This window comes from Arachis ipaensis, chromosome B4, assembly GCF_059453495.1.
Source record: "Arachis ipaensis isolate K30076 ecotype BB chromosome B4, ASM5945349v1, whole genome shotgun sequence".
Classification (NCBI taxonomy): Eukaryota; Viridiplantae; Streptophyta; class Magnoliopsida; order Fabales; family Fabaceae; genus Arachis; species Arachis ipaensis.
Genome location: NC_142439.1, coordinates 12,380,597 through 12,394,305, shown reverse-complemented (window position 1 = coordinate 12,394,305; position 13,709 = coordinate 12,380,597). Strand labels below are relative to the sequence as shown.

The 13,709-nt window shown below is 36.6% G+C and overlaps 1 protein-coding gene across 3 annotated transcripts; it reads right to left on the bottom strand.

The window, feature by feature from the left end:
- Positions 1-333: 333 nt before the first annotated feature.
- Positions 334-4,840, bottom strand: LOC107638934 (UDP-arabinose 4-epimerase 1). Of its 3 annotated transcripts, none has more exons than XM_016342330.2 (11): positions 4,563-4,840; positions 3,531-3,650; positions 3,100-3,224; positions 2,603-2,716; positions 2,401-2,508; positions 2,197-2,288; positions 1,913-2,054; positions 1,708-1,802; positions 1,398-1,527; positions 901-1,045; positions 334-778 (listed from the first exon to the last, which is right to left on the bottom strand). In XM_016342330.2, exons 2-11 carry the CDS (start codon positions 3,589-3,591, stop codon positions 543-545), a joined length of 1,248 nt encoding a protein of 415 aa, XP_016197816.1. In that variant the 5' UTR covers positions 3,592-3,650; positions 4,563-4,840; the 3' UTR covers positions 334-542. The 3 variants fall into 3 exon arrangements, with proteins under 3 accessions (XP_016197816.1, XP_016197817.1, XP_088340108.1); XM_016342331.3 differs by having other exon boundaries at positions 4,366-4,802; XM_088483982.1 differs by having other exon boundaries at positions 4,269-4,709.
- Between the last annotated feature and the right edge of the window lie 8,869 nt (positions 4,841-13,709).

Here is a 13,709-nt window from a genome sequence, read left to right as displayed (position 1 = left end):
GAGCCACAGATTTCTGTTTCAACCTTTCACGTGCAAACTGTCATACACTCTTAATACCAGACCAATTTGTTGACCCACAAAGAATATGAATAGACACGAAGAAGCTCTTTTATTTATTTCTTATGAAAATAGCTATTTTCTTGGCCAATAAAGAATAAGCTAAATTCTATTTTGTGTTTATTGTTTGGCTGCTTTTTCGGTGATCAGGACCTCTCAATGTCTACGTTAACACGAAAATCATAATCTCGTTTAATATTTTTAATTTTAATTATGGAAAGCTATAATGCAAGCATACTTTTCTTTTTGTGTTTCAACTTGAAATAAATCTACAAATTTAAGTAAATTCTGGTCAATGCTGCATTAGCCAGAGCATTCATTATATTATTGAATCATTGTGTGGTTGAATTACATGTAAGTATAATAATGAATGAAGCTACCAACCCTCTCTATATGAACAAAAAATCAGCCTAACATACATGTATGAGAGCAATCAAAGGGGCAGCTGATATGGTTTGCTATGCTAAAAAGCTTTCTAGAATGCTTCAGATTGCAGAGGCGATCCCGTAACCGTCACGGTGGTATTTCTGCCACTTCCATGCAACCTGCAAACTCTTCTCGAGGTCAGTGTGTTGTGCAGTCCAATTCAGTTCGACTCTGATCTTTGTTGGATCGCTATACACCTCGGCATAGTCACCCGGCCGGCGTGGAAGATAGTCTACCTTAATGTCCACCCCGGTAGCCTTCTTGCAAGCATCCACAAACTCCTTGACTGATCTACCTGAAAAAGAAAAAAAAAACCGCCCAGCATGAGAATCTTGAGATAACCAAGAAAACCGAGTTTGATTTCTCAAGAAAATTTATGCAGAGTGGTTCATATCCAAAGTGCTAACTAAAACCTACCCTTTCCGGTGCCAACATTGTAGATCCCAACTTTACCAGGTTCTGCCTTTTGAAGAGCTTTTACATGAGCATCAACCAAGTCAGTTACGTCAATATAATCCCGAATGCATGTTCCATCTGGTGTTTTATAATCTGTTCCTTTAACCTGCAAAGTCACAGCAAACAAAATGAACAAAGGAAAGATGAAAGCGACAATTATTTGGAAACGGAGACAGTAAAGATGAAAAATTTGACAAGCACAACTACTCTGGTACTGCAGGAATCTTATGTTCATCAAATAAATAGTAAACTCATCATGAGTTAGATTACTTTGGAAAGCATCACTGGCTATGCATCGAATGTTAAGTATGAATTATCGATTCTCCGAACTATGCATCAAAGGTTTAGTTCCATGATCAATCCCCTAACACGGACGGATTTTATATTTTTCTGACTTAAGTAAATAATTTACAATTCCGTTTCAGACGATTAAATAGTGACAATGGCCGGCGGCATACCTTTAAGCCAGATGTAATACTACGAGCTGCATCAAAGCAGGCACCTGAAATACGACCATGCTCACGTAGTTCAGGTCTTGGAGCCTCACCTAATCTGCCCTCGGGATCAGATCCAATCACATTGAAGTATCTAGATGGCAAAAGAAAGTTATCAACGATAAACATCTAAGCAAAACCTAAATTATTAAATTTCTACCTAATATGCATGACATTTGAACCATGCACACCTTGCATGGTTTCAGCAAAAACAAGATATACTAAGAATCATTGATAATGATGGGAAAACAGGAATGTAATATAAAAGACAAACCTCAAAATCATTACTGCCATCTTCGAATTTTTGGAAAAATCAATGATAATATCTTCTGCCATCTTCTTGGCTTTTCCATATGGATTAATCGGATGCTGAAATTGGAAAATACCCATATCTATCAAAGACATTACAAGAAGCCAAAGAAAAAAAGCGAAGATTTGTCGACCAAAGTCCTTAAATCAGACCACATTTAGATTCCAACCTGTTCTGTTTCTTCTGTAATGGGCATCTTTTCGGGTTCCCCATATGTGGCGCATGTGCTAGAATATATCAATGTCTTCACACCATACTTGGCCATATTCTCCACTACCAACAAAGTATTTGATGTAATATTATGATAATACCTGACACAAAAGTAAGTTCATTAAATAAACAAAAGTATAACAGAAAAAAATGAATTTTACATCAAAGCATCTCATCTACATCTCATAAAAATAACTTATTAGTAGTGATTCACATCCCTAAAGAAAAGCTTCAAGTACTTACTTAAGAGGATCCATTGTGCTTTCTCCGACATACGCGACAGCAGCAAAGTGCATGACAGCATCGAATTTATTCTCCGAGAATATTTTATCAACCTGATTCCTAGTTAAGTATACAATCTTTTTGGCATTCTCTAACATGTACTTCAATCAGAATTAAAAGCAACACCAAAAGAAACCTTGTAACAAGGAAAGATAGTAAGGATACAGATTTTGGATCTCCCAAGTCAGCATATATAAATTGAAGCCTTCCAGGTTCCGAAAATAAGTTTTGAAGAACCCTCACAGCACCCAAATTTCCACGTGAAAGGTTATCCTGCAATGATGAACATTCATTATGTCCAATGCACAAACAATAGTGAGCGGGTTGACCTTATCCGATAAGATTTGAATATTTTGAAGACACATACCACTATGGTGACACGGTAATTGTCTTTCAGGAGTCGCAGAGCGGCATGTGAACCGATATAGCCGGCACCCCCTGTCACCAAAACGTGAATGACCCCTGGTTCACGGATGGAAAACTGGAGAAAAAGGAAAAGGAGAAGAACAAATAAGATGACGGAATAACTTAGATTTAGATAGAAATATAACACGAAACTAAAACCAAAAAGAACAATCAATAACAAAAAACAAAAAAGGGACAAAAGAAAACTGGAAAGAACTTTGTCTATCTTCTACAAATTTCTTCTTAAGGATGACCCTCTATTATTCATTCCTCTGGTTTCTTTTAAAATTTATCCATCCGAATCAACAATGCTGGAAGTTAGAAGAACAATATATTCACTTTAAGGTATTTTTTTCATTAGCAAAAGTCGACTGCCAAATAAGCATTTATGCAGCTATGACATTGAATTCCAATAAAACTTCATCAACATAAACCGTAAATGTCACATTATAGGGTTACCGGACTAGGTGAATTCAACGATGGAGATCTCTTGATCATGATAATGCATAATGTTGTTAATGCTGCAGCAAGCAAAATTTTTCCAAAATAATTGCCCTTCCTTTTTGGATCCGCATAGTCCATGCCTAAAAGAAAAACAAACACAAGTAAGAATATATATAAACTTCAATTATAAGTAAAAAGAAATTATTTAGTAAACAACCAAGCAACATGAAATAAACTACAGAAATTTCGCAATTGACAACTTATGCATTGTCAATTACAAACATGATGGTATAAACATGCATCCCACCTACCCTATACCTAGAAAAGGATCTTTTCAATTCTTAAACTTAAAATTGATGACGCTCTAAGTATCCAAGCTTCATTCAATATAAATATAGAGATGGCATGCCCTAATCTGTGCTCTAATTGGGCAGACATAATCATACCTCCCAACGACATAGCTCGGGTTGCCCTTGGCTGACTTCGGGACCTACCAATATTTAGCATTTGCAAAATCAATAAGGTTTTCCTCCCCAATATCAGTGATCACATCAAGCTCCACTCCCCTGGAAAAACAGACAGTATAAGTTTTATGATTATTATTATTTTCAAAAACAAATACAAAACCAAGAACACAGTTCAAAATATGATATCAAAATGTTCAGACACTAAAGACCATATACAACTTTTGCAAACAAAAGAAACCCCCCACCAATAAATATGTGAAAACACAAAGCTGATGCTGATGGAAGACAAAGTAGCTAGAAATGTAAGATCCATAGAACCCCAGAAGAAGAAAATCTTAAAGCAAACTAATGAAAGCTGAAAATCCCCCTCTTCATATTTCACAACAACATTGCAAAAGGCATGCACAAAATCATCCACCACCACAAAAAAAGAGACGAGACAATTTCCAAGGTTTGAAAAAACAAAGCATCAAAAGTGTATCCAGAACTACCTACAGGAAAACAGTTTCAAAAATTTCAAAAGAGGAACAAACTGTTTCAACAAGCCAAATCAAAGCAATTCCCAAGATCCAACAAATGAAAGGGGAACCAAAATTGAAAGTGCTTATCACTTCAACAAAATTTCAGTAGTAATCATTAATCAACAATTCAAGTTCAGCAACCCCTTCACCACCATCCCCCCAAAATAAAAAGAGATGTTCTGTAACCATCAGAAACCTAGAAAAAATTTGAAGATCAAGCGCCAACCAGCAACAGTATACACACAACCATTTCGGGAAGGAAAGAAATAAGTGAGGGGCTTCTAGTTCAGTACCCAACAAACAGAGGTAGATAAAAAAGAACACTTTTCACAACAATTGTTGTTGGAAGGAGAATTTTATTAAGAAAAAGGATAAATTTAAAGTAACCCTCTATAGAGTTGCCCAGAAGAGCAGAAGATCTTGCAGAGTGAAAAAGAATGAAACTTTAACGGTTTTGTGCACCCATTCAGAGTAAGGGAATAGAAAGTACCAAATTTTGGGCAGACCCAGAAGAAAAAAAAAAAATAGAGAATGTGAAGGTAGAAGCAGGGAAGGTGTAGCCGGTGCTGGAGAGAGAGAGAGAGAGAGAGAGAGAAGAAGAAAAGAAGAAGAGAGGGTCTCCTAAATAGGTGTCTGCGTCCATGTTGTCAAAGAGTTACAGGCGAAGACAGAGTCCACAATCCACACTCCACACCCAACACCATCGTATTCCATTTTTCCATACACTTCTATTTTTCTTCAAAATAAAATAAAAAAAATAATACTCTCAACTCTAAAATCTAAATCAATCTCTATCAAATTTTTTTAGTTGGACATTTTATTTTTTGACAAATTTTTTAAAACTTATCCCCGTATCAGATTATTCATCTATATCGAGGAACAGATATAAAACCTTTAAAATTTATTAAAATTATCATTTTTTTAACTAAATAATAATAAAAATTAATTTATTTAATTTTGTACTAAATTTTGATGTAAAAATTAATGTCTAATAAATATAAGATTAAAAATTGATTGGATGATTAAAATTTTTTGAGAATTAAATTGTACAACTAAAAGTTTTTTTAAGATTGATTTGAGATATTATTAAAAAATATTGTTTTTAAAAGGATTAACTTTTTTAGAGGATTACGTTATTTTTTGTATGAATACTGTTATTATATCTTTTTGCCATACAAGTTATACAAGTCACTTATATATTACGCGTATGAAATTACGTTGTTCTTCTTTGTATTTCGCGTTCCTCCTCCTCCTCTTTCTTCTTCTTCTTTTTTTTTTTTTGTATTTTTCCTCTTTTTTTTTCTCATGTTTCATCTTCATCGTCTTTTTTTTATTACTGTTATTATTGCTGCATTTTTTCATCCTCCTCTTTCTATTGATTTTGTAACATTATGTATTTTTTTTTCTTTATTTAATTTTTTTCTCCTAAAAAGAATTATGAGAATATGAAATAAGAAGAAAAAGAAGCAGCAGAAGATAAGGAGGAGAAAGAAGAAGAGTTTTGAATTATGATACATGCACCAAAAATTTTTAAACAATACACTCGAATATCTTCGAGTTACACCCAAATTTGTTGCAAATATAGAAAAGTGTTTCCTCTAATGCTGTATTTTTTCTTCTTTTTTTTCTTATTTCTTTCTTTCTTTTAGTTGAATGAATGTAAGTTTATCCTCTTCAAAGTAATTTTGCAGCATTATGTGTTTTTTCTTCTTCTTTGTTTGATTTTTTTTGTTTTTATTCTTGTTAAAAGAGTAAAACAAGAAGAAACTTGAGAAGGTAAAATAAAAAGAAAAAGATGAATAAGAAAAAAAGAAGAAGATGATGATAATGATAAAAAAAGAAGAAGAAGCAGCAGAAGATAAGGATGAGGAGAGGAAGAGTTTTGAATTATGCAGAACTTATCAGCACACATACACCAAAAATTCTTAAATAATACACTCGAATATCTTCGAGTTAGCAAATACAAAAAAATGTTTCTTCTAATACTGCATTTTTCTTTTTCTTCTTCTTCTTTTCCTTATTTCCTTCTTTCTTTTAGTTGAATGAATGTAAATTCATCATCTTCAAAGTAATTTTGCAGCATTATGTGTTTCTTCTCCTTCTTTATTTGATTTTTTTTTGTTTTTATTCTTGTTAAAAGAATAAAACAAGAAGAAACTTGGGAAGGTAAAATAAAAAGAAAAAAAGAAAAAAAGAAGAAGAAGATGGTGATGATGATAAAAAAAAAGGAAGAAGACACAGCAGAAGATGAGGAGGAGGAAGAGGAAGAATTTTGAATTATGCAAAACTTATCAGCACACATACACCAAAAATTCTTAAACAATACACTCGAATATCTTCGAGTTACATCCAAATATCTTCATGTTATACCCAAATTTGCTGTAAATACAGAAAAATGTTTCTTCTAATGCTGCATTTTTTTCTTCTTCTTTTTTTTTCTTATTTCTTTCTTTCTTTTAGTTAAATGAATGTAAGTTCATCCTCTTCCAAGTAATTTTGCAACATTATGTGTTTCTTCTTCTTCTTTATTTGATTTTTTTATTTTTATTCTTGTTAAAAGAGTAAAACAAAAAGAAACTTGAGAAAATAAAACAAAAAAAAGATGAATAAGTAAAAAAAAGAAGATGATGATGAAAAAGAAGAAGAAGAAGCAGCAGAAGATGAGAACGAGGGAGAATAAGAGTTTTGAATTATGCAGAACTTATAAGTATATATACACCGAAAATTCTTAAACAATACACTCAAATATCTTCGTATTACACCCAAATATCTTCGTGTTACACTCAAATTTGCTGCAAATAAAGAAAAATATTTTTTTAATGCAGAACTTTTACGTTACATTCAATTTAAACCATCAACGATGAAACATTATTTACCTACAGAATCATAAACTACTAACGAAAAAATTAATTATAATCGAACCACACCTCAACCACTTGATTGAATTCAAAACAATAATCAATTTCGTTCTGGTTCAATTGATAATCTGAACTTAAATTATTCATTATCTTTAACGAGATAACTAATGATGGAGGAGAAGGAGGAAATAAAAGAAAGAAGGAAAAGAAATTCCGATAAAAAAAAAGGAGGAAGATCAAGGAGGAGGAGGTGGTATTGATAACGACGATAACGAAAGATAAATTAACAAAGAAGAAGAACGTGCAGTAACGACACGAAAAAGAACATGCGCGCGTTAATATAAATGACATGTATAGACTTGTATAAAAAAATGACTTGTATGTAGAGAATAATTATTTTTTTTTATTTTGGACTTGGATTAATTTATTTTTAATACAGTGACTAAAAATTAGCTTGTAACACAAATAATCATCAAGTTAGTTGTATCTTTTTTTATAATATTAGCTAAATTAATTTTTAATGAAAAATAAATTGGTCTCTTGTGTACTAAAATTTAGAATTACTTTTTCAACTAAACTATTATTGTTTTAGAGATTAATTTGTTCAATAAAAATTTATTAAGGACGTATAGGATCAAGATTAACTATGTTTGGATTGATTTTAAAGTAAATTAAGTTATGTTCGGTAATATGTTCTAAAATTGATTTTTACAACCGATAATCAGTAATTGGGTAAGAAAATTGAACATTTTTATTGTGATGTAATTAATTTTAACTCCTTAATAATCAACTGAAAAACCAAATATACATGGTAATCCACCTAATTATGTTTGGTCAAAGGAATTAATTTTGGTTGCATTCCACTAATTAAGTTTCCAAACAGGAACCAAGAGAGTGTAACCGTTAATCATTCAATAAAATAATTCCTTAATGGATCATGGTTGATGGCCTGTTTGGATAGGTTCATAAGTGACTTTTTTTTAATTTTTAATTTATGAAAAAATGTAGAGGGTTCGAATCCCGTCTTGTGCATGCAGCAACTCATTGGCTAGCGGCAGACCTTTAAATGGAGCTCAGATCCGCGACGGATTAGTCCTTGATCTGTCGGGTTGGGAGATACCGTGAGAAACCAAAAAAATGTCTGGTATAATTTTTAAAACAAAATTGTAATTTTTTAAAAAGCTATTTTGGTGCTTAAGGAGAAGTTAAAAAAAATAACTTTTTTTCATAATAAAATTTTTTTTATCATTTTTTTTTTAAAATAAGTACTTTTAGAATTAAAAAATCAAACACAAAAATAATTTATTTATAAGCTATTTTTAATATAAACATTTATTATTTAAACTATTTCTTTAAAAATAACTTAATTAAGTTGTTTATCCAAACTGAACCTTAGTAAAACTTTCAGCACCAATTACTTCGTATTGTTGTGCACGCTAAGATTTTCTAAGACATGAAATTAGTAAAATTGAAAGAGATATATTACATCATTTTTTTTTGTGATGAGAAATAAAGAAACAAAGAGCTAAGTTAAATCACATTTCAATAGGTGGTCAGGTGTAATCAAGTTTCTCGAGGTTAAAGCTAAGTTTCCTTATCACAGCTATTTTCAGTCTCAGATTTAGCCCTAGTGTTTACAATTTTGTTAGCATCAGGGTGAATAAGAAAAAAATTAAGAGAATCTGTTGCAATTTAGCCCTAATAGAAGAAAGGCTTGTAAACATTTCGTTGTGCTGCTGAAAATATTAGATGAATATATGGCTCTAGATTTATTAAAATTAACTTTCATTTCTAAGGCATTATAAAAATTATTCGAGGTCTATACAGGCACGGATTTAAGGGGCTAAGTAGTGGTCTTCGCTTCCCTAATAAATTTTAATCTCATATATTATTATAATAGATTAATAGTCAAATTCGTGTTTGAAAGATCGCTAATTTTTTAAATTAATTTTCAAATAATTTTTTTAGTTATAATAAATTTTTAAATTTAAAATTTTAAAAAATTTAAAAGATTTAAATTTTAAAATAATTATTATATTATTTAGTGAAATTTAAAATATTAAATTTGTAAATATATAATCAACAATAATTTGATAAACTCATTTAAATAAAAAATTTTACTATAAAAAACTTGCAATTTAAAAATGTAAAACTTTAAAATACAAATGACAAAATAATTTGATAATAATTCAACTATTTTTATTATTTTATTAAATAAAAAAGAAAAAATCTCAAAACTTGCAATTTAAAAATGTAAAACTTTAAAATACAAATGAAAAAATAACTCATCCAAATATTTATAATAATGTAAACTCATTATTCCAGAAACCGTCATATCGGATAATGGGACACAATTCACCGACAAGAAGTTCAATGAATTCTTCTCAGGACTAGGAATCAAGCAAAGGTTCTCCTCAGTCGAGCACCTCCAAAGCAACGACCAAGTAGAAGCAGCCAACAAAGTCATCTTGAAAGGGCTAAAGAAACAACTTGAAGGGAAGAAGGGCTCATGGGCAGACGAGTTAGCCTCAGTCTTATGGTCTTACAGAACTTCCCCCCAATCATCCACCGGCAAAATCCCCTTCTGACTCACAGACGGGGTCGACGCAGTCATCCCAGTCGAAATAGGGGAGCCGAGTCCAAGATTACTTCTCGGAGGAGGAAGCGAGGCAGCCGAGAAAGACCTAGTTGACGAAACAAGACAGATGGCACACCTGACAGAGACAACAATCAAGCAAAGGATAGCCCTAAGGTACAACGGCAAAATACTAAAAAGAAGTCTTGGGGAAGGCGACCTGGTCATACGACGCAACAACATAGGATCGCCAACCCCGGGAGAAGGCAAGTTGGCCGCAAACTGGAAAGGACCTTACAGAGTAAGAGAAGTCATCGGCAAGGGCGCATATAAGCTAGAGAGGTTGGATGGAAGCGAGGTACTAAGGACATGGAACATGGCAAACCGAAAAAGGTTTTACTCATAGGAAAAAGCGACCTCACGACCTGACGACCCCGCCACCTCCACTTTAATTTTCCTGCCATATTTCTCTCTTTCTTCCTTACTTCTACTCCTTTTAATTATGTATTACGTCATTTCCTTCGTTTTAAGTTTTACGTATGCATATACAATAACTTTGTATTTTGCAAGATATACGACAATACGACAAAAACAACGAGTGGTCGACCTAACAGAAACTCGGGACTAATCACCCTGGGAACCTAAGGGACCCAAAGCTAAAGCACAACTTAAAAAGCAACAGGCAACAAAAACGGCAAATACCATAAAACGGTAAACCAAAAATCAAAGAAGGCCACGACGGCTCGGATAAGCAAAACAATAAAGAAAGTAAAGCCACAACGGCCCGAGCAAGCAAACTAACAAATACAAACGGCCTAGTCAAAATAAAGTACCAAAGTATTCATTACAATCAAAAGGCGCCTCAAACAGGCCCAAAGGTAAAAGCAATAAAATACAAGAAGCAAGGCAAGGAATACAAAAGCTGAAAGAGGTATCCATCTCAAGGCTTGAGGATATCAATGATCTTCCCGTTCTCAACCGTCTTGAGAGCTCAAACCTGAGAAAGATCGAGGTCGGGAGCCAGCACAGCCACCTGAAGCATAATCCCCTCCTCAGTCAGCTTCACGGCCTCCCAGGCCCCCTTTGCAATCTCCTTGTTTTTCTTCTTCAAGGTGGCTATCTCCTGACGAGAAGTCATTGCCGAGCTCTCCGCCAACTTCAGCTTTTCCTCCAAATCCTTGACCTTCTTCTCAGCAGCGGCAGTATCAGCACGAGAAGTATTCAAATCTTTCATCAAGGTGAGGTCCCGCTCCACCAACCTGTTAATCTCCTTGGCATCCTCCTCAGTCTTCTTCCCCAGCTCAGTCAATTTCGTTTTCAGAGACTCCTCCCAAGATCTTGAATCCGTCAGATCCTTCTGGGAGTTCCGAAGTTTCCCTTCCAAAATGTGAATATTTCCCAAGACAGGTTCCACCTTCTTGGCAATAGTAGCAGCTCGGAGAAGGTTGCGATAGATCCATCTCGCCTGGCCGGAGAGGTCGGCATCCCGAAAAAACTCTTCAATGCCAAGAAGCAATTGGGACTCGATAAAACTCCCAGCATCGAAGTTCTTTTCCATGACGGAAAGAGCCTTCCCCGAGTCCCGCTTCCTCTTCTTCGGGTTGCCGACAACCTTCAGGTCGTCATCACAATACCCCAGATCCTTCTCCTCAAAAGGAACCTCCTCCTCCACACTTGGATTCCCCGGGGCATTTTCAGGAGGGACCTCGGTCGTCTCCGCCTGACCTTGGTCAGCCCCGTCAACCCGACCACTACCTTCCCCGGCATCCTCCTGGCCATGACTAGACGAAGGAGTCGCCGAGGAGTCCTCACCACCCTCATCACCCTCTTGAATGAGGTTCATCAACTCAGCCAGGGTAGTCTTTCCGCCAGCCATGGAAACTGCAAGCAAAAAGCAAAGGTGTGAGCAATAGAAAAGTAAAACACTAAACAAAAATGCAAGAAAAACAAAGAACTCACCAACATACGACCGACCGGTCTCCCGATCCCCATAACCATATGAGGATTAAGATTTTTCTCGCTAAAAATGGCCAACAGGATGTCGGCGATGTTACGCTCTTCCGAGCTCAACCAATCATAGGATATTTTTATTAAGTAATTGGATCCCGCCCCAAAGCTCCAATAAGTCGGGATCCGCCTTTCCCCCTCGGCTGATGACCCTCAATTGGTCTGCCCTTGAAAAAAGTTGACTTAAAATCATGAAAGGAGTCCTCAAAAATGCCAAAGATCCTGCGACCTTGTTGAGCCCTGAAGGACATATACCCCTTTTTCGTCTTCCCCTGCCGAGAAGGGTTCGTAAGAAGGAAAATGTAGAGAAAAACGTTCACAGAGATCGGGAGCTCCAGATACTCACAAGCCATCTCGAAGCATCGGATGGCAGCCCAGCTGTTCGAGTGCAGTTGCGACAGAGCAACATCACAACGGTTTAGCAAACTCATGACAAAGGGAGAAAAAGGTAAACGAACTCCCAAGGTTGTGAACATGGGTTTATAAACCCACAACCAGTCAACAACTCGCGGAGCTGCCAAGTTCTTTTGGCAAGCACGCTCCCGATCAGCAGGAACATAAACTTGGTACAATGCTTCCTCGGGGCCACCTCCACACAAGAGCCCAGCCTGGCGCAGATCCTAGAGGCTCTCCCGGGTGACCTTGGAGAGGGTGTCTTTCACATCAGAAGTAACCCAGGCATAATGATCAACGAAATCGGCTAGCGGCCGCTGAGCTAGGTTCGGAAGTACGGGGCGCTCAACCATACCTACAGCGGGGGCACCACTTAGTCAGAACGGGAGGTCGGAAACCCTTAAAGCAGTAAAAACAAGCTGCAACTAAAACCACCTCCTGGACACCCCTACGCTAACCCAGAACTTAAGCTAAACCCAGAAAAACCCAGTGGCGCCCCCTCTAAAGGAAGAAACAGCAAAAAGCAAAAGAAACCCATGCATGCACAAAAAACGCACGAAAACACCAAGGGAAACCAGAAAGCAAAAAAAAAAAAAACTGTAACAACGTACCAGGAAAATGTAGAATTTGTAAAAGTTGAAGGAAGAATCCAAAGGATCGAAGCAGCAGCAAAAGCAGGGAAGAGAATAGAAGCAGCAGCAGTATGAGAAAATAGAGGAAAAAGAAAAGAAGAATGGAGTTATGAGGGAGTTGTAAAATAAAAAGAGGGCAAAAGGCGTAACCGTCGAGGAGGAGCGCCAAAAGGTAGGGGCACATTCGTCAATTCATGCGAATTTCAAATCATGAAATGATGGGCATTTAATTCCCAGCGCAGAAGCCAAGGAGGCAGCATCCAGGGAAAAGCGAGATGACCACGCGTGGGGAACACGAACGACATCAGCGAGCTCCCGAGAAGAGGGATACGTCTCGACTCGGCGAGTAAGTCAAACGCGCCCAGCCACGAGCTTCAAACCTCAAGACTGGCGCGTTGGGGGCACTATTACGGACTCACACGGTCCAACCCAATTACCCGGCGGGTCGGGAACACCGCTCCGATCCAAGCCCGAACCACCCTCCATGATAAGAAAACCCGACCGGTCGGACCCCCGCGCCCGGCCCGAAGTACGCACGACTTGCCACTACACGGCTCAAGTCACCGCGTCCAGCAAACCGGTCGGGTCGGCATCCTCAGGGCAGCACCCGAAACTCCGACCCGAAGTCCGGAACGACCTACTCCCCCCACGTGGACTAGGACAGCTCACGGAAGCTTCTTGGCCAGTGGGCTAGGTCATTTATGGGCCCACCCAGCACAGTATATAAGGGGAGAGGTCAGTTCTCCCCCCAAGGTACGTAACACCTTACCTAATTTGGCTATCACCTCGTACGGACACTGACTTGCTCGTCGGAGTGTCCTTGCAGGTGGCCACCCCCCGCGTCACTCCACCTCCGGCGTCTTCAGCTCACCATTCATACCTCTACATATACTCCGAGTCAACCCAGGGTCTCGTCCACTCGCCCTCTCGTCATCACCCGACCTATCGAGGACCCGAGATCTCCAAGTAACGAACAAAATCAAAGTAATGTGATTAAGTAATTTACTTAAATGTGATTAAAAAATAATTGAATAACTATGTACAGTAAAAGATTGATATTAGTGAAGGATAAAATTAAAATTTATTTCTATGTATCGTTTTTGTCCCAACCGTTTTCGTCTTATTTAAGTTCCTAACGTTTCAAAATCGTCTTAATTTTGTCCCGCCGTTAA

Coding starts and splice junctions, on each gene's coding strand:
- LOC107638934 (XM_016342330.2), bottom strand. CDS start 3,591: ATGCTAAATATTGGTAGGTCCCGAAGTCAGCCAAGGGCAACCCGAGCT. Junction 2,055..2,196: donor AGCACAATGGATCCTCTTAA/GTAAGTACTTGA, acceptor CTTTTGTGTCAG/GTATTATCATAATATTACAT. Junction 1,046..1,397: donor GTATTACATCTGGCTTAAAG/GTATGCCGCCGG, acceptor GTGACTTTGCAG/GTTAAAGGAACAGATTATAA.